This window comes from Leuresthes tenuis, unplaced genomic scaffold, assembly GCF_036924035.1.
Source record: "Leuresthes tenuis unplaced genomic scaffold, fLeuTen1.0.hap1 SCAF_13, whole genome shotgun sequence".
Taxonomy (NCBI): Eukaryota; Metazoa; Chordata; class Actinopteri; order Atheriniformes; family Atherinopsidae; genus Leuresthes; species Leuresthes tenuis.
The window spans coordinates 13,103,820-13,125,043 of NW_027325367.1; the positions used below are offsets into that span (position 1 = coordinate 13,103,820).

The 21,224-nt window shown below is 42.4% G+C and overlaps 1 protein-coding gene across 5 annotated transcripts; it reads right to left on the reverse strand.

Annotated features, from left to right (window-relative positions):
* Window positions 1-9,719: 9,719 nt before the first annotated feature.
* Window positions 9,720-20,987, reverse strand: bmf2 (BCL2 modifying factor 2). 5 transcript variants are annotated; one of them, XR_011907182.1, is made up of 5 exons: window positions 20,350-20,489; window positions 17,657-17,890; window positions 16,108-16,325; window positions 10,938-13,656; window positions 9,720-10,906 (listed from the first exon to the last, which is right to left on the reverse strand). XR_011907182.1 is itself a non-coding variant. In XM_072362126.1 (4 exons), the coding sequence occupies exons 2-4, from the start codon at window positions 17,865-17,867 to the stop codon at window positions 13,540-13,542; spliced, it is 546 nt and encodes a 181-aa protein (XP_072218227.1). In that variant the 5' UTR covers window positions 17,868-17,890; window positions 20,862-20,987; the 3' UTR covers window positions 9,720-13,539. The 5 variants fall into 5 exon arrangements, 4 of the variants coding, with proteins under 4 accessions (XP_072218227.1, XP_072218228.1, XP_072218226.1 ...); XM_072362126.1 differs by lacking the exon at window positions 20,350-20,489 and adding an exon at window positions 20,862-20,987 and having other exon boundaries at window positions 9,720-13,656; XM_072362127.1 differs by lacking the exon at window positions 20,350-20,489 and adding an exon at window positions 20,510-20,782 and having other exon boundaries at window positions 9,720-13,656.
* Window positions 20,988-21,224: the final 237 nt, after the last annotated feature.

The window sequence follows — 21,224 nt, forward strand, 5'->3', positions numbered from 1 at the left end:
ATATCCAGCCAAAAATCAATCTACTTATTACATACCAACATAATCTCCATTAGATTGTAAATGGTTGGCAATATTATTCACATCACTTGACAGTGGTTTTAAAGTAGACATATTATTCCCTTTTATCATAAGTGGACACAGTTTTCTGAAGTCTTCATGATATTTCTGTGACATGCTTTGGCCAAAACACCACGGGACTCTCCCTCTCCCATCCTGTCTTTACAGAAACCAGATTTTAGGGTTGAAATTAGCCACCTGAGTCCACTAAACCCAGTTTTTCTGCAAAGTGTGCCTAAACCTAAACACACAGTAATTAGCACTCAGTAATTAGCTAATGAGAGCTAACACTATCGGACCAAACTGACTCAAAAACGTTTTCTTGTTTGTAGTTTAGCCAAAGAAAGTTGATAGAGATTCCTCTTTCAGGAAAAATCTCATGGCAAGTGATGTGATGAACTGGCCCACGTTGGTAAAACACATGGCAGATAGGAAGTAATGGGAGTTAAAACTACAGAGAGAACTAGAGACTAGAGAAAAACAAATGCCAAGACGAAGTCTCATTTACCTATCAGGAATTTGGTCATGGTTTATCAACCCCAACTTCTGCATTTCCAATTAGGCAGAAGGTAACTCACCAATTAAACCTAATATTATTAACCAATTCTTGATCTTTTTTCTCTGTTGCAATTTGTCTCTTTTTTAATGGGTGTACCTATCACTTTGCTTTTGCATTTTATTTATTCTCTGCAGTTACTTCTTAATTTGTAAATCCATGTTCTTTTTGCAACTAAATCATTCTATAAAATGTTTTTGTAGTGATAATTTGGCAGTCACAGCACTTGGTGATGGGTAAGATATTGTAGTCCTGATCAGATATTAGAAAGTGTGAATAGATTAGCATCAGACAACATGCTTAGTTTATTAATATTTACCCAAAGCCATAGTTTCTCTAAACTAAAGTGTTTTTGTTGCTGTAATCTTGCCACATGCAAGGCTCACTGTATGAACCACAGAATGAGCTCTGACATGTATACATTACAAAAGTGTCACTCTTCTTCCTTTAAGCAATACAATTGTGCCACTGAATATGTGCCATTTCAAACTTCCTCCAAGAATGCACTGTTTCCTGTATATGAGCAAATATTTCTTAAAAGGAATAAGGTAAGCAGTCACCTTGATGAAGAAGAGGCAGAACAACATACTGTATACATTTTTTCAGCAAACATGGAATAATCTCATTTGTGCATTTGTTACTCTGGAGTACTAGTTGGATTCAAAGTGTTTTATTACTCAGCATTGGCAATGTGCAGTTTCAGGCTTGTGTCCCTTGAGAGTTCAGCTGTGTTACATCAGCAGTGACATAGACTGGATGGAGGAATTAAAACAGGAAAGTCAGACCTGTCAGAGACAGCTCACTGTTCCTATTTGGATAACCTGAAGATGCATTTTAAATGATGTAGACATTCTCTTGTGTTTTCAGGGAGAAGCTCTCTCTGCGCTTTGAGAGCTATAATTGTATCCAGGACAGAGTTGTGTGTAATTTTTTATTCTTTCCATATGTACGAAAGGGACTTACTTCGAAGAGCTTGAAGGCTGGCAAGTTTGTCTTATGCTTACATCGTTTTTCCATTAACTCTGACTATAATATGGAATCAGCACTCTAAATATGATAAATAAAGGAGCAGAAAAAAGTGCAGGACTTTGCTGCCTGGGAAATCTGACAGTGATCAGACGATCTGTGTCTGCAAGGCAAGCATTAGTGCTCATTTCCTGTAATCTTCTGTTTTAGTTTCTGAACGCAGATAACACACCATAGAAAATCAAAAAGATTGCAAAATGGGGGAAAAAAGAGACCTTATTATCAGCTCCGAAATAAAAAAAAAAGCTCCCTGAGTGCAGATGCAAACAGCCAAGATTAAGTGGTGAACTCAGCGAACTGGCTCATTCAAAGAGGCAGGTTCTTCATCATCTATAAATCTGAGCCCCCTATAGAGTCTAGAGTTGAGATACAAGCAGGCACTTATGCACTCCCTCAAGTGTCCTCATAAACCACATTGTTTCCAGCTCATATCCACTTCTCCCTAGAGTCAGGCAATGCCAAAAGTTCCCCTTACAGCCCTCCTCTACTGGGCCTGTTTGGGGACATCTGCTGCCATGTCCAAATATTGTTTTTGGCTGAGCCATCGCTGGCTGTGCAGTGAGAGAATAGAGCCGGGACCTATTTTTACCTCAGCGGGATCGACTGTGTTAACATAAAAAACAATGCTCCTCTCCGCAGGTCTTCCAGCTGCAGAGCAGGGCAGTAACTGCTGGCGAAAGCGAGCTCACAAAACATCTGAGCGTGCTCAGAGGGCAGGCCAGTGGTGATAACAGTATGCGGAGCCTTTTAACCTCATCTGTACTCTATGTGGTTTGAACTTGTGCAGAGACTTTAGAGGAAAGCAAGAGTCTTGAGTTTCATTGGATGTTTCTGGTAAATATGATCACTAAGATGTCAACAAGATGGAAAAAGCATCCACTCCCCACTGTCTAAAAATATAGCAAGTCAGTGACAGGAAGCTTTAACTTTTGAAAAAAAAAACTTATTTGATAAACACACTGTGTGTAAAGTAATGAATTATTTGACTATTAATGCACTCTTTAAATCACAGACTGTACATTCAGTGACTCTGCTTTCAAAACACAGATAAAACACAATAACTTGGCTCGGGTAAAATCTCCAGTTACTCTTCTCAGACTCTTTAGATCTCTTCACACTCCCAGAGGGCCCTAAATCGCATTTCACATCCATTTATGTCATAAGACAAGGAGAGTGTCCTATTCAACTTCTTTTACATTTACAATGGACCTCTCGAGGCCACAGTTAGTGCGGGGACCTTAGATGTTTCAGGGCACTCACAGGAAATTATACTTGGGCTAAGTAATTGAAATATAAACATTGGGAAGGAAAAGATCTGTGTTTTAACAGAAGACATAATGACTGCTCAAGTTGTTTGCTTTTCACATCAAATTACAGTATTAATAGACTGCTTATGTTCTAGAAAGCAATGAAGGAAAGCGATGTATGTATGCAATAACAATAAAGTCATGAGTCAGGTTTTTAATAAAAAAAAACAACCTAAAGTTCATGATAATCAAGGAAAGATAAAAAAAAAGAATATCAAAATGCATCTCAGAGGCTTATTCGGCATGTCAGCTCATTGACCCACAAAACATTTAACAACCCTGTCTAGAACTGGAGAATGTGTTATGTCATGTTCTCTCACAGCAGACTCTGTGTTCAAAGCCAGTGTGGGGCTGTTGTTTTTTTGACACCCCTAACACTGTGATTTTTGCTGTCGCTCTTCCATGGTGACAGTCGGCCAGACACCAAAGCAAGTTGACTGGACTGAGGAAATTATCTTATTTTGAGATGGAGCTCAATTCTGGTGAGATTGCAATCACTAAAGATTCCAATTGAAAGGCTGCAAAATACACATTTGTAGCTACAACCCAAAGAATCAGTATCTGACACGCGTGCTTATGGGCGCTTTATGCTACGACGACACTCAGCAGTAATTGTTACTTTTCGTTGACTTGCGCCACTGATCAGGCTCTGTTGATCAAATTGGCTGAAGTTCCCTTCTGGCTTCGATGTTTCATCCAATCACCTACTGGTAAGATCAAGCTGGAAAGGTCATGGTTTGGCTAAAAAAAAATCACAATTACAAAGACCTCCTTTGTAATAAAAACCTTGGTAAGTTTAATCTATATTTAACAATGAGGCATTACTGTCCCACCTCTTATGAGGTCACGAGGTCTTATGAGGTCGTGTTTAGATTTGAGCTCATTAGTAAGGCAACACATGACAATGACGCAGTAACTCACAGTGAAACTGGAGGTAGGTTCCACTTTTGGTTGTAAAGCTGGACTGAATATCTGTCACACCCCTAACCAGATCTGGACTGAACCTCATGATTAAAACAATGCATCCCATCACTTGGTTGTGACTTTCTTACTGTATATTACCGAGATTAAACCGGTTTGTCTAGATTTATCATCCTGTGCAATAAGAAAAGCAAAAAAACAGAAAAGGAGCACTGATGATGACTGGTGATTTTGATTTAATGAGCAGCAGACTCTAGATATTGTTGCTGCAGTGTTCGTATGCAGTTAGTTACCTATCACAAACGGTGTCGTGTAACCAGGTCATTATGTCACTGTGTAAACTGATACTACCTTCTGGAAGTATTCATGGTTGTTTGCAGAGTCAATAAACACCATCATCAGAGTTTGACTCTCATCCAACCGGCAGACTGTCATAAACGAAACCTTCCGGGAAGGGACAAACCAGAGATTCACTATAAACATGAGGGAGAAAAAAAAAAAGAAGATTGTTCAGATAACATCAGAGAGTGGGGGCTAATGATGCAAATACAATAACAGATGGCATAAAACCTATGTCAGAACATTGGAAACACTGGAAGTGAGTAAGATTTTAAGTTTGAAAAAAGGTGGTTATTTGTAAAACTAATATAGATCATTTACTACACATGCATAAGATGAATATGGTCACTCGCTGTCAAAGCCAATATGGAAATCTCTTAAAGAGCAATAGCAGCAATGGTTACTTGGTGGTGGCTTCAAAACTTTGCTTCAATAGACTCACATTTTAAAAACTTCTGTTTCTGCTATCAAAAACTAAATCATTAAATTTACCCAATTGAAATATAATTAGCCCTCTTTTTGATGTTTGTGTTTATGTCCTTTTGGCAATCATTCTACCATGAAGAAATTCAATTATGGACACACTGGCCTCCAGAATATCTGAGATGGCAAAGGCCCAACGCTGAAATCAATCCATCAAAACAGGAATTCATCAACCAATGGGTCATGTTACCATTAATTAACAAATGATTATGACATCTAATTCTTTTGTATTTCATTTGTATAAATTCCCAACAAAAACTCAAGCAAACCTGAGCTGAATGAAAGATTCATGGATCCAGTTAATCAGTACTAAGTTGGGCCATTTCCCAACTCTAATCGCAAAAAATTTCATGCAAATCCACCTCTCACTTCTCAGTAGTGCTGCCAACAGAAAAACAAGGCGCTCCTCCCTGGAGGAGGTAAAGAAGTAGGGTAATATGATCACTTTTGGTCACTAATGAATACTGAATTAAAGACAGCTTGAGTAAGTGAGACATGACAGAATGACAGATCATGCACGATGCTTAAATAACTTCCATAAGCCTTGTTAAAACTTCCCAGATACACGCACAACTGCAGACAACAGCCGACAAGCAGCTGCTGCTCTGTCCTCTGAGTACAAAAGGTGCGCACAGGGGCTGTTTGACACATATATACTGCTATATACAAATAAATTGCAGTTATCTACTGTTATTGGTTAACCGACGCCATGAAACACAGTGAGATGCTGTTGTAAATCCACAATAAAATGACAGCAGTTTATTACACTTGAATTTGGCCTCAGAAGCTTCCCGACAGAGTGACTCGCAATAGCTTTGTAGCTGTGGTGTTCGATGCTAAATGTGAATATGAGAAAGTGCTGTTTGTTTGTTGTACAATTTTCTTTTTCTTGTTGCACAGAGCAACAGGAGCAGCTGCCGTTCCAATTGAACAAGTTCAGTTTAACTTCACCGTATTTTACTGTGATTTGGTACTGATAGTTTTTCATTTCAATGGGAATACACACGATTTAACATATATGACCCTTTTGATAAATGCTGTTGTAATTTTCTTTACAGAGACCAAGAAAAGACAAGAAAAAGACTGTCCTTCAGGCTTTGAAGACAGTTTGGCCATGAGCTGCAGGTCGTCATCTGTCCTGGATTAGACAGCAGTCACCACAATAGAAAGACCCAGTTATCATCTCAGTAGTTTATCCTCCTCTGATACAGGCCTGAGATGACAGAAACAATGGCAGAAGTACCCCTGGAGACATGCCTCGACTCGTGGGCTGCATTTAACTTTTATTACCCTTGGAGATAGATTGGCTGCTCCCCACCCCTTATTTGGTGGTGCGGAGTGTGTATACGAGGGGCTGTGGTTGTAAAGTGAGGGCAGCGTGGCTCAGTCAGAGCGGAGCCAGGTAACTGAGGAACTCATCAGACAATTTGCCTGAGATGATGTCCTCGAGTCCATGACTCATGGTTAATTTTGCTGTTGTTTTTGTCTTGTTTCCTTGTAACCTGTAATTTCTGGGCTTGAAGCTTTTTGGTGTGAATAAAGATGCCGAGTGCATATCAAAATCAGCGGGGTAAGAGGAGTTTGAAAGAAATCCACTATTTAAAAAAGAAAACATCGCTTGGCTTCGAAATTCTGTTTCCAAGTTGTTTAAAAAAGAAAACAGATGTTTTATGTCTTAATGATTTTTAACAGTAAGTGAGATTATGCCCAGTTTTCACCAAATTTGTAGAAGCAGTTTGTCAGTTTTGATACATTAGAAAAAATGTTTACCGTAACACCACAACTCGGCACATTCATTTAGCCAATTAAATACGTGTGCTCTTCATAAGCAAGCATATCTTTGGATGTTTTTCATGGTAATAGTAAAATATAGTGAAACACTGTACAGTGCACTGTAAAATGCTGGTATCTCACCTGTGTCCTGTCTGTTATTATCATTTTTCAGTGAAATTCTTTACAGCGTAGGTGTCAGTTATAATAACATGGTCCAGTGAGCAAAGACGGGAGGGATGTCATGCTTTAGCCCAGTGATGCTCCTCAGCTGCTAAGTGCACCTGCTAAAGTGCTACACTTGACATGTGCCCCCTTTCCAATGACAGGAACTATTCTCTGCGGATGGGAAGTTAATTTCCTCAGAGGTTGGAGCTCCACCTGCTAAGATTTTAGAATGCCTTATTATTTTCTATGCCTAGCCTATTTCTGTCCATCACACCCAGTGGAGTATAAAATGTGAGAGGTTCTTACATATTTCTCTGAATTGTGAGCAGAACTTCAGATTCTCAGTGTATACATGCATCAATAAAAGATATGTACAGTTTTGTAGAAAGTGACAAACGCTGCAGATTGATGATGGGGTCTATTCTCCATCGACCTCTTTCACTGACATCAGCTATAACGGGAAGTAATCAGAAGGTGATAATTGAAATGTCATCACTCGCTGACTCGTCCCATGGATTGGCTCGGTGGACTCGCTGCAGCGGAAGAAAATACATCAAACAACGTGCTGAACAAATGTAGTGAAAATGTGGTTTTGTGTTCAAAACATGCAGAGGACTGTCCCCGTGGAAGCCTGTCAGCGGTCTGTCCTTGCAGGCCACAGACGGGCAAACAAAGGGTTAATGTGTGGAGCTCCTGGGCAGAAAGGCAGAAGTAAACAAAAAGAGCTGAGGCTTCTCTTGCCGCTGCAGTCGAGGCGTGACCCTCGAGATAGGCACTGAGCTATCATGAGGGCGTCTCCCAGAGTGACTGGCCAGGAGAACAGAGAGGTCTTTGTCAGGGCTGTGTGCGAAAAAACTGCTGAGCCAAGCAGACCTCAACCCCCCATCTCACACACTCTCTGCACACATCCACCCCTCCCCTCTCAACTGGAGTTTTTTTTTCTCCCTCTCCCAGAAGACACACACATACACACACTTGTCTGTATTTACCAGCAGTCACAGGGGACAGGGCTTTCACTACAGCTGGTGGGAGGCTAAAGAGGGGAACACAGGGACTGTTTTGTGCTTAGGAAGCTAAAGCTATGTCAATATGTCTGTGGTCCACTCTTGGATAAAGTTTTAAGCTGTAGAATAACCAGAGTTTCAGACAATTTGTTAAACCAGCTTTAACAGTCGTGGTCATTCTGTCTGCAAAAAAAAAAAAAAATCTGCACTTAGAAGAACTGTTTGAGCCCAACAAGCTGTGTGTAAAAAGTGCTCAGCTTGCACGGTGAAATCGCAGGAGAGAAGAGGCCTTGTCTTTTTCAACGAGTGGCGATTAATTTCACTTAAACCGTTCGAATCAGATCAAATTAAAAACGAGTATGAAAAAAAAAAAAAAAGTCAGCAGGCCTTCACTAACCCTAAAAACTAATATTTGACCATTTGTCTCATAATCCTCTCAGATGTCTTGTTCTGTGCAGATGAATTGCCTGCAGTCACAAGATATTTGGGTAACAGTTTTAACAGTTATAACTGCTTTTGTAATGTTTTCATATCAGCTTTTATCCACTCACAAAACAGAGCAACACTGCCGTGTGTTTGTTCCTTTAAAGGCTTCTCTAAAAACACAAGTTCTCACTTTTCCTTAAGGCCATATGTCTCTGCTCCACCCAACCCTGAACACATATGTGCACACTCTCTCCTTGCTTGCCCTGTCAACACAAAGTAGCTGCCTGGGGGAGATCACTCAAGAGAGTTGGTGACAGAAAAGTGAATCACAGTTTATATAAGGTTGCACCTTCCCCCCTCAGGAAAAAAAAGAAACCTGTAAAAAGTGTTTAGCTGCAACAATGCTTCGAGGCCTCATGAAAAGCTGCCTGTTTTCCCAGTAAGTTTACGATTTAGGGACTTTCAGGGTTAAATCCTCGTAACAAAGGAGGTTTTTCTTCAGAGACACGATTTTTGAGGATTGCTGCTAATTGTGGCAGCAGAGGCTTGCGAGGGCATGTGCACATGACTGTTTAAATGTTTTTTTAGGAAGAAGAAGCACTGCCAATTTGCCCACCACTTTGATCCAGATTTGTACAGCTTCTGCGTGGATAATCATAAAGTCTAGAAAAGTAAATGGTGCTAAATACAGTTGGAGGAAAATGTTACAACTAATCAGGTTAATGAGCAACAGGTAAGTAACATGACCGGGTGCAAAAAAAGAATGAAATTTCAGTTTTGCAAATCATTGCATTCTGTCTTTGTTGCGTTTTACACAGCGTCCCAGTTTTTATTGTTACTGGGTTTGTAGACAGTCTGGAAAAAAAAAAAGAAAAAAGAGAGAGCTGGCATGTTGAAATGCGTTGATACGAGCGGTTCTTCTGCTCCGTGCGAGCTCACGATCAGTCAAATAAACGGGCACATTTGATATGAACCGGTATGACTCCCTTTCTACTCATCTCATGACACATCCACACATGATTCAGTTAATGAAAGGAATGCTACAACTGAAAAAAATCATAATGTTGTTAGACACAATCTGAGCCTGTTACTTCCAAATAGGTTCAGAGTATAAATGTGTGTGTGTGTATAAGGCTCTATTACCCTCTGTAATGCCACAATCAGATCATTTCAGCCTTTTTTTCTTGTCTTCTCTTACTCTTTAGTAACTTGAATCACAGAGATCAGCCACCGGATATACATGGCGTATCATCCAAATGTGACATCTGATGTGTTCACTTACTTTCAGTAGTTTTGATTACTACACAATGTCCTGTCACATAGTAGTACTAGATTGTTTAACTAGGTAAGTTGTTTAAATTCATTTCTTTTTCCTCTTTCACTTGTTAGCTATTTCCCGGTCAAGTTATAATTTAGTTCACAAGGATCTTAAATTTATTAGCTCTAATTTGTTTGAATTTTTTAAAGATTCTCAAACCACAGCAGCTAGACCCATTAGTTCTTCTCCTTGCCTGTGCTCATGATCCAGCTGGCTGGTCCATACAGTGTCAAGTCTAATAAATGGACTTTCTTGTGTAGTTTACTTGCTGAGAGTAAATCTGTGCTTGCTTGAGAATTTTTTTCATGGTGGTCTTGAGTAAAAGAAATGAAGCGCAGAATGTGTCAATTGTCCATAAAGTTTTATTGAAAAAAAAAACAAACAGCAATGTACCCATTTAACAATAAAAGAAATGAAGAGAAATAGTAAGATTTTGTGAGCCAAGCTCTTATGTACAGCGTATTGCACTAGAAAAAGAACAAACATCCCCCGTCCTCCTCCAATCCCTCCATCGCTCCAGTGTCCTGCGCCGTTTGAAATGTGTGCAGGAGGAACAGAGCAGTCCCAAAGATCACACAGCCAATGCTTTTTCAAAAAACTGCTACATCTGGGCTGGGTCTCACTTCATAGGACACATGAATGTGAAATCCTTGAGACCACTCTGACCGTAAAGAAAGCAAGGTGAAGACGATACAAACTCTGTGTGCGCCGATGCACAGAAATCTCAAAGAAGTTTCACTGTTCATTTCACGTATTAAAAAAAAAAAGAAAAAAAAAAAGAGATATTGTGGTTTTTCACTCCATTAAGTTACATTCAAAACCTTTAGGATACAGATTTTTTTTTTTTGTTTTCCAGGAATGTTGGACATGCATTTTTTACTCCATTTACATATACTGAAAAAAGCCCTTTAACTGAGTGACACAGCAGACTTGGCAATATCCAAAAATCAAGAATGCATTGAGAGAGAAAAAAAGCAATTATAGAAAACCAGAAGTCATGTTGTTGCAGTTCTGTCTTCTTACAAAAAGAGTATGTAAAACATTTAGAAAAATTTCATTTTTTTTTTTATATAAAGATAGCAACAGGTGTGTCAAATTCATGTCTAATGTATATAAAATCAAATAAAAACACCAAATCACAGCACTTGACAGTAAAGATGCACTCTTTCTTGGTTTTTCAAAAGCAAATTTCAATAAAAAGGTCAACTTAAAGACACTGAAGGCTGAACGTAAATGTTTCAATTGAGGTTGCGACAGTGGCTGGTAGCGACAGGCTCAGATCGACACCACACCGACTGAGTGGCTGTTCAACCCATCTCGAATACAAGTAATACTGGGCACCGAGGTGACTCATTCCTCCTTCAAAGGGTAAACCTGCAGCCCTGCTAGATTGTAGATAATAAAGCACAAAAACCCAGGCACGCCGGGCACGATCCAGCATCTCACAGATCTTCTAAAGTTTCAAGAATCTAGAAGGGAAAGAGAGAGGCGCAAATACAGTATAAAGTTCAAAATATTCTGCTTTTTTTTTCTGTCTTTCTTTTCTTTTCTTTTTTTTTTACAGTGCACGTTTCAAACAGTCGTTTCTGATGTTGAGAGGGGTTTTGCATGATGAAAGTCGCCGTTCGTGCCGAGAGAGGTCAAAGGTCGAGCCCGTGCCTCGCGAGCCGATGTGAGAGATCAAACGGGTTTGCTCTCTTTCTTCTCTGCGCGCGTTTTGTTTGTCCATCTCACAGAGCCCAGGTGAAACGAGAGCCGTGACCAGTGACTTTTGGGTAATTGCGCCAGGTGTCGATGGTGTGGCAGGTCTGTTACTCACAAGGCACGTTTTATACATTTGATTGTCTGTCTTTCGTGTGATTTGTAAAGACTCGACACACCATTTGTGTGAGAAAGCACGAGGCACATGGCTTTAGTCCCGACCTCCGCACACACCACACACAGGTTTCAAACACACAGCTGAATGCACCTCAACAGGTAGAAGGAAAGGACTGTACACACTGAGAGAGCATCTATACAGTAGCATTGGGAAAATATACACAAAATAAATAAGAATAAATTATAAGAAATCTCAACAAAATGAAACTTGTTCTCATCGAGGACAGGGAGTAGTTAATCGTAATGGTGTGTGTGTGAGTGTGTGTGTGTGTGTGGCGCTTTGGACTGCAGGTGAGAGAGTGTGTCACAACTATCTGAATTGGCTCAGCGTTCAGTGTTTGCAGGAAACAAACTTTTGGTTTAGCTACTTCTGCGTGAAAAAAGACAAACGGAAAAAAAAAAGTGAGACCTGACAATCCGTAACACACCTCCGTACTGAGTGAAAACACTCTGCTTGTTAATAATCGTCCACCGGTATCGATTCAACTCTGGACGTTGTCCTCAAACGACAAGAGGACGCGGATTTGAACCAAACGAACGACTGTCAGGTCCACAGTATGGCTGTTAACTACTCCCCGAAGAAAGCGTAGGGAGAAAAAAAACCCATCAGTGTCTTCAAAAAGTTCATAGAAATTTACAGCCGACTAAAGTAAAGTAACACACCATATGAGGAGTCTTTAACATCTTATTTAAAGTCCTTAAAGACTTTACGCGGACAAACAGCGGCTGTGTTGGTGTGAAATGCTGCACAAAGCTGTATAAACTTGCTCGTGTCCCCGGATGCGTGAGCCAAAGTGATCGTTAAACTGTACAGGAGCCGTCCTTACTAAGTGAAGCCAAAAGGTGCCGCCGACAGTTTGAGATGTGCACACAGACCCTGATGTGCCGACTCACGCCTGAGGCACCTCAAACCGCCGCTGGTGGCTTGTGTCGGCACATCGGGTTTGAGTCAGCGCTCGAGACAACTTCCAGCCGCAGTGAAACAGAGTAAAAAAAAAACCGAAATATTTCTGCAAAATAAAAAATGTAAAAAGGAGAAATTTGGAAGGTGTATTTCTTTTGAGAATCTGCGGATGTCAGTTTGATTGCAAATACAGCTGATCCGTACAAGTTGGACGTGTCCCACTGGCTTGAATATTGCTCGCCCTTTAAATTGCCGCCAACCCACGGGCAACCCGCAATGCAGCGGAGGGCTAAACTGCGATTGTCAATCCAGCCAGACTAATGCGCTCTGGAAAGCTTTAGGAAAGTGATGGCATTCACCCAAAGATTTTCAGCTGATTGTTTCCGGTTCCCTGATCATAATCCCACAAGTGAGATGTCTTCGACTGGGTTTGTGCTCATTTGGTTTCAGAATCGATGCGGCACACACCCCAACAGGCGCATGATCACAAACTGAGATTACCGCGTCGGATCTTCAAATGATTTGACTAAAAAAAACGTCTTCAGTACACCTTGTTCAAGTATACGTGCTTCATATTAACAGTGCCTGAATCTTCACAGTGGGTCATAGGTCACCTCTGACAACACAAGTGATGCTGGAGACGGAGAGGCTGATGAATGACACCAGTAAAAGACAAAAGGTGAAGAAAACATCCCCATGTCACATCTACAGTGGAAGCTGGTGACATGTGCGTCCAAACAGATCAATAGTGCAACACCAGTGGGTTACAGCCATCTGCAAATTAGCCAGTGCGGAACAGTGAAGGATGGGTACAGGGCTTATCGTTTTGTTTAGGAGAATAAATCAGACATGTGCCAAGAGTCCTCAAGGTTCTAAGTTTCGAACTTTAGGACAGAAATGTCCGTATCCACAATCTGTCCCCTAAAAAGTGGCCTAACGTTAAAACTTATCTCTCTTTTTTGTTTTCTTGATGCAAAACAGCATTTACTGCGGCAGGAGAGAATAAGGCATTCCCTGGACTGATGGAGGTCCTGCAGGACTTGAAACACCAAATAAAAAGAGCGGTTTACTGTACAAAATAGGTAATCTTACAAATATTTCGAAAATATCTCTTCAAAAGACAATGGCTTCTTCTCGGCGAGGCAACACAAAAGGAAAAAAAAAAAAAAAAGAAGAAGAAAGAAAGTAAGTAAAGAAAAAGGTAATCAGTCTCCGTCCAGCGGTGACCAGTGTCTTCTTCATCTCATCTTCATGTTCAATTAGAAAACAAAATCTGAACCCGTGTTCCATCTTACAGTGCCATCTCTCTTAAGTCCGATCCCTTGGTTCCAATCGGAAAACAAGGGCCAAGGTGGGGGGGGGAGGGGCAACAGAAAGTCCCTTCATCTCTGCTGTCCTCTCAGGCGGGGGATGAGAGCCTCTCTTGGAAACAAAAAGCCAAAAAGGGCCATCGTAAGGCGTATCCACACAGGCAGGTTTTGTCTCTGGTGCCTCCTAAACTGCAAAAGGAAAGAAGAAGAAAAAGACCCGTAAGTTATCAGCAGCCTGTGAAATCATCATTTCTGTGCTAAATGTCCCTACGCATGCGCTGATTTCTTCCCGACAGGCTTTCGAGGTAAAGCCTTGTGAACTGTGGTAAACCCTGGGAGTTAAAACCATATGACGAACTCCACTGGATGTTTTCACAACACCAGCTTGTGTCTTGAAAACATGTCCGTCACACGCACACCCGAGAGCGAGAGCTCACTGCCAAACAAACGCTAACGCTAACGATTCGATCGTCACGCTCTGAGCCGCAAAAACCCCACAGGATCCGGCGCTCATCTCAGTCAAATGAACCAATCGCACTTCCAAGTGTTGGGAAAAGTCAACACAAGCCCCTCCAAATGAAAAAAAAAAAGCAAAAAGCGCTGCTATTCCTCAGCAAGCCCCTCATGTAATCACAAAGTCAGCTGAATAGTTGTCAAAACAAAGCAAAACTGAAACTCGCTCCTATGCAGATCCCCTCTCCCTGCACTGTTATTCTCTACCAGGGTGAACCACAATCTGATGAAGGGGTTCCTGTTGCATCCCGGAGTCTCCTGCCTCCCCCTCCACTGCCCTCCTGCCCTGATCCTGCACAGCCCCCGCTGTGTGTCTGAAACAGCCACGCTCAGATATTGCTGGCTGTTGCATAAGCAGACTTGTTCCGATCTTTCTTCCCTGCTCTCTCCATCAAGGTCTCTACCAGCCTAGCAATCAGAGTCCGCCACAGGCTATTTGATGCAGAACTAGCAGACTGAACTGAATTGAACCAGCACCACTAAATGTAACCCTAATTGTCCCTAATTGCCTTAATTCTACACTGCTACGCTTATTCAAACAGTACCCTTGTGTTTCACATGAAGCTCATCTTTCTGCACTCTGGTAGGGGAGAACAGTGTGGATTTTGTTTGGCCTTTTTAAGCTTATTGCATCCAAAATGATTAAGAAAACTGACAATGTGTGTGTGTGTGTGTGTGTGCCCCTTCACTCAAAGTAAGGCTGGGTTTACAGGCCACAAAAATAGCCAAAAGTGAATCGAACCACAAACACAGTAAGCTTCACGCAGACTAAAACCCACACATTAGCTCACACTGGCAACTTCTGCTCAAAGAAGAAAGAAGAAGACACAATATGGGGAAGTGGCTGGATATAACATAGGATCAATTTTGATTATTCTCACTTTGGAATGCCCCGACAGTAAAGTAAGAAAGCCACCCCAGCGGAGGCAACAACCCGTTCTCTTATCTCTCTGTCACAGACTCACACGCAAACCAAAACACACACACACACGCCGATGCAGGCAGCGGGACAACTGAGGTATTGTGGGAAGTCGGCATGTTACTGGCTGTGTCTATAAGTGTATGAGTCAGACTCTATTTTTAGACGAGCACATAAACAGCCGCCGACGTCTACCCAGGCACAGATGTGCTGCCTGTGACGATCATATCAATCTCACCTGCTCTCCCTCAGTCCTTGCATTGTCATTCTCGAAGCTCCATCTTCATTTCCCCCCTCCTGAACCCTTTAAAAGTCGTTCTGAAGCCCCACCTTATGAGTCAGAGCAGCCCCTGTGGCAGGACAGCTGCAGGAGCAGATATTAACCTCAGAGGTACGTGACTAATGGGAACTCTCAGAACAATAAATCGCACATTAAGTGTTCATGTGTTTGAATTAGAGAGCCAAGATAAAGAGATAAAGGAATGTGGTCAGAAATGGTGTAAATCCCAGGTGAGGCTGTGGATTTCTTACATTTTTTTTGTTTACAATGTTTCCCTATTTTTGTAGACTAAGAAGCATACTCTTATATTTGCATGTACTGTAATAACAAGCTACCATTTACAAGTATCCCGTGGGACCGTATTGGAAGCATGATCTACACCCTTCTGCTCATTCTGAGGTGATGCTTAGAGGCAGAGAAGACAAAAGATGACTCGGACTGCGACAACAAACTGCTAACACTGAAATAAGCTGTTTATGTGTTGTGTTACTTAGCTTTGTCTCCTTAATTTTTCCTTCAGTGTGGCCAAGAGAGCGGTTAAATCACCATGCAGGCTATTCTTAGCCAATGTGAGCTGTGGCCATTTCAGAAGCCAAAACGCTCAGTCTCTTTCCTTCAAAGTCTGAGCCACAAACTGGCAAAAAGGAGCTCTGACTGGTGTCTGCACTCAAGCTGACTCTGACATGCACGTTTAATAAAAAAGAAAAAAAGTCAAGTCAGCAAAATATAGTTTAAGAAGAACTTAATCCAACGGCTCCTTGCTGCTGACAGGTCACAGTGGCATTCAAATAAAGCAAGTATTATATTAAGTAAGTCTGTTTGTGATACAGTGTTGGTGCTTCATGGCGCATTTAATCCTGAAGGCTGGGTGTTGGGCAAAGAGTGAGGTTATTGCGGATCTGCTTAACAGCTGACAAGCGAGGCTTACCACTTCAACGTGATCCTGGTGGAACTTGTCTCCAATCTCCCGAAGTTTACGACCAATTTGCACCTCGGCGCTCACCCCCGGCTGCTCCTCGGGCCCCTCTGCCATCCTGTCATTCTCCTCCCCTCTGTCCTCTTCCTCCTCCCCTTCAATCCGCCTCTCTCCCCGGTCCTCCATGGGCTCAAACTGAGCAGGAAAATGTGAGCGGGATCCAGCGTAAACTAAAAAGAAAGCATCAAGAGTCTTAAAACTTGAGCCACCGTTTAAGTATTTAGGAGTATGACTTGGGTAAAAACCACGTGTTAAGCTGCTTCAAGTGTGACACGATGGTTAAAAAAACCCTCTTATGGCAGGGCTGACTTTCTTGTTTACCATCGATGGCCTCAAACACAGTTTCGTCCGTCAAGCTTAGTCAAACATTCAATAAAAACATTTCGCCATAATGGAAACGGGCTTTATCAGATCTTCCTGTGAATGGGGGAAATCGCCCGGGAGGCACTCGAAGGACAAATGAGGAGTACACAAACAAAAAAAAAAAAAAGAAAGAAAATGCAAACACCTTATTAAGTGAGCAGCGTCCTCGGTGAACCGTCACCTTTCATTGAGCCGTGTCACTGAGTTTACTCGCTGCCTCTGGCATGAGCCTCTGCAGTCATACCATTTGGAGGAAAACATTTTTTTTTTTTTTTTATGTAATCATGTGTGCAGAATGCCCTACTATTCTGCCTCACAGAGGAACGTAATAACTCTTAAAAAAAAACAAAACTGAGCGCTCGGGACAGAGTTTGGAGCGATGGCACCGAGCCAAGTGCATGACATCCATTACTGGTTAGATTACAATGAACGACATGGCAACAGCGGTCAGTGGAGTTTATGTATCGATGATGTTAAACCAGAACAACAGGTTGCTCTCATGCGCTGACACTGAGTCAACAAACAAACAACACCCTGCTTCAACATCCATTCAATTTAATTAGCGTGATGTCACACTGATTTGATTAGACATGGGAAAACGCTATTAGATTTAAACTGATGGACATATTAGTACTGGTATGTACCTTTATGTGTCTATGAACGTATTGTTTTTCTTAATTTCATTTGCGAGAGACTCTGGTTTTAAATGTCACCTATCAAATTGAGGTTTGTAACTTATTTTTAGAGCATAATATTGTCGAGTTAATTGTAATACTACACAGAAAACAAACGGTTTTGCGGAACGGCGCGTTTGCCACATTCTGAGCATGCGTATCGCTCTACAAAGGGCTCTCGCGGCAACGTGAAAATCAACTCGTGAGCATGTTTTGCTTTGATTTTTCTGAATGGAATTTAGTTTGTCACGAAATTCAAGAGCAAATAAATTGTCTTGTGCTCTCTTTGTATCTGACTATTACAGGTTCACATGAACGTGTTTCAGTCAGTTGGATGTCTGAGGACAGCCCCAAAAGAGGAAGCTACCAGAGAGAGGGAATGACTAACAGTGAGAGGTTACACTGCATGTGCATCAGTCAGTGCTGCTCACTCAGTAAGCCCATATCACCGCACCCCTCCTTACCGTGAAAAGGTCCGCGTGGTGGCCGGCGTAAGCTGCAGGGCAGCGTGTTAATGCTGTTGTTGTTGTGCGATGTGTGCACAGCAGCAGTGACGGCAGCGAGGGCCTGTCCGGCTGCCATCTGCGTGGTCCGGTCTTCGTATTTGACGTCTCTAAATGGCGTTCCCCAGAGCTGTGAGATGGGCCGCGACATGTCCTCCTCTTCATCATCCATCCGACGCCTCAGCGGTAAATTCCCTGGAGAGAACAGGGGGGGGACACGGGATGGAAACTTTAGAATGAGATGATGTGTTTTTTGTTTTGTTTTTCTGTAGAAGTCTTTTGGTGGTTTGAACAAAAAAATGGATTAGAGTGACTAGGTTTGACTGTTTGTGGTCTTAAGCTTTCAGGTCATTTGGGTGTGATTTGTTTTCAAAGCAAACAAAAATTGCCAAATATCCTGTTATCAGTAAAAACTTTGCCCTCTGGCATATGGAATGATCTCATTCTGTCTGCCTGAAATGGAAATAAATCATTAGTCAGTATAATGCCCCGTAAGAGGCTTATATTGCTTTACATGCTTTAACAGTCAAAACAAACGTGCAGGGCTGACATTCACAGCAGCAAAGACGGATCTGTAAGGGTATACTTAAGGAAAGCATTTAACACTCAAAACGAGTGTAATTTTTCTTTATTTTATGCGCTGATAAGCAGCAACAGGAGCAAATTGTAAGGAAACATCCTGTGCAGGGGGATCCACAGAGCAGCTAAAAAAACCTCTATGCCAGATCTCTCGCAGAAAATTTTGCCAAGCGGTTCCCGATAATGTGCCAAATTGTAACACGGTGCCAAAAGATCCACCAGAGAGCCCCCCACCCCCAGAATTACCTTAAACAGTGTGAACAGCCACACAGCAGAGCACAGCCGGGGAGATTAGCTTCCCCATGCACAATGCCACTGCTCAGCGTTCAGATCTGCACTTGTTGGTCCCTTCCTCTCAACCACAAAGTCACTGGATAGCTGTCTGTCCACTCCACTTGCCCACACACACACACACACACACACACACACACAGCAGCAGGAGGAGTGCATATAACAGTCTGGCTCGACTGTCACAGACTGCGTGCACCAACCGTTTCATTAGGGAGATAACAAATTTCACTCCAGCCACAACTGTGCCTGCCGGACACAAATGCTCACACTCTCTTCCTCATTGGCCGCATCCCAAAAATCGGAAACTAGTGTTATATCATTCTGTCAAAGGTGCCTCTCTTTTTCCTTTTGTTGTGTAAGTGGGGACAAACAGCCAGGGTTGGCAAATGCAAAAGTTGAAACTGGATACACTGGTATTGTGTTTACCGAGCAAGGCGGCCCCAGTCGTATATATCTCTTTGCATGATGTCATGTAGTATGGAGTCAGTGAAATTGCATCTTGAAAAGCAGTGGAAAAATACAAGGACCTGGACAAGTGATACTAGTTTAAAACGCTTTCTTTGACTCACACTCTATTTGTTATCAAACAAAAATTATAAAGTGAGCAATACAGTCAATAAAGTGAGTCATTCTTTCCAGGTTATGTAACAGTCAAACTTGTTTATTTCACCAGGGTTTTTTTTTCTCCCAATGTAAGACATCCACTCATTGTATTAACTTTGCCTTGGAGGAAACTCATTAAGGCTACGCAGGCAGTAGAGGTATTGCTGCAACTCTGCAGCAAGTTTCTCTGATATCAACTGTGCAATTATGTTGTCTGTCAGTGGCAACGCAAGTCCTGTCTTGAATTCCCGCTGGCAGTCATCAGAGGACTGGCACCGCAGCCAATAGTGTCAGACACATAAAAAAAAACCAAACATAGACAGGGAGATACACAGAAAGACACTACACACACATTGACACACAGTGCCTGGGGCTGCAGGGAGGCCTGGCAGCCACTACAGTGATGGTCAGAGGCTCAAAGCCCCAGCAGAAAGTGGCTCCCTCTGCTGCACCATCTGTGCACGGGCTCTTTTCCACGAGAAGCTGGGCCGGGGCTCAGCTGCTATTACACCTACTGCTGTTATGGAACTACAGTATCCAGGCGTACAGTAGGCTATGTGTGCAAGTGACATGCTCCAATACACCAGAGCCCCACTTCCCCCCACCCATTACCGAGAAAAAGAAAGAAAAAACAACAACAACAACCGCGAGTCTTTCGCATTCGTATGAGAAACTGCTTTTGTGTTGTTATACAAGTCAAGAGAGGGCAGATGTTTTGTAACTACACATCTAGGACATGTACCAGCTGTTATATCAGATCAGTTTTAAATCGTTCACATGTGGTCTCCGTAACACCAGCAGAAATGTGTTGCGTTCTTTTCCCCCCCACCAGCGGTTTTCCCGAACAGCTCAGCTCGTCAACCCCGGGCAGCCAGAGCGCGCATCATGTCAACACAACATCCACAACAAACCGGCAGTCGTTACATCTTACGATCACGGTGCCAGCGGGGGGGAAATATGCTGAGATACGACAGATGAAATATAACAACCATAGCTGAAGTAGAAGTTCAGAAACGTTTATTGCTGCTCGGTTTGTCTTTCTTGGATGAATAACGTAGCAACAACTTGAGACTGGGTTTGAATTCCCTTTTAAATAGTATCAGCGGCAACAAACGAGCTGCTCTTTAGGTCGTTTTGGGGGAGGGTGTTTCGTCGGGACTCTTTATCGCCCATTATCCTACCTTGACTCATTTCTCCTCATTTCGCCGCACAAAATCTTCCTCAAGATAAACCCACCGGAATGTCCACTCAGTCGAAACAGTTAACAGAAACTGCGGGAATTACACACAAGACAAGTCGCTACGCTGCTTGCCGTGTATGTTGGAGGTTAAACTTAATCACCTGCAATGTTGTTTGATGGCAAAAGTTGCAAACCGGCGATGGTGGGTCAGAAACCGGGAAATGCCAGCCGGGACAAGGTAAGTCCACGCGCGACAGATGAATCTCACCTGTGACTTTGTCCGCGTTCTTTCTCCGTTATTACAGCTCAGACAGACGCGAGGAGCAGGACACGCGCCAAACCTACAAACCCTTCCTGGTGCGATGCCAACCGCTGGTCCGCTCACCACGTCTCTGCCCGGGCATGCCCAAGCTGCCCGCTTACGTTTGTTGATAAACTCTCCCAAACATGAAGCACGCGACGGTGTGTGCGCGAGCTCGCCTTTTAAATTCGAAGATGAACCGTTAGACTCACCGCCAGAAAATGCGTTTTCCGTTGTTATCGGTGGTATCTTGACAGCTTGCTGTTATCTTGTTTTCTACGGACTGTGGTGCTGAGACTTGTATCCCCTCTTTGCATTACAACCGCTCATGGACCTTTGCTGACTGGAGAGAGGTTGTTTTTTTCTCTGTCTCAAAATGATCCGCCCTTGTGGCTCGGACCCGCCCCTTCACAATAGTGTGAAAGGAACAGAGTCAGCCACACTGTTGTTATGCAAATACAGCACACCGTGGGTTATAAAATGCAGTTAATGCTGTGTTTTGTATCACATTTTGTATTATATTTGTTGCATGTATGTGTGTGCGTGCTACTTTTGCCACTGGGTGCTAGCGAGGA

Bases quoted from the DNA above. Each gene is read 5' to 3' on its own strand.
- bmf2 (XM_072362125.1), bottom strand. The intron at 16,326-17,656 runs GTAAGGAGGGGT...CTTTCTTTTTAG, and splicing joins ACCACGCGGACCTTTTCACG to TTTACGCTGGATCCCGCTCA. The intron at 13,657-16,107 runs GTAAGCCTCGCT...TTCCTTTTGCAG, and splicing joins ACCAGGATCACGTTGAAGTG to TTTAGGAGGCACCAGAGACA.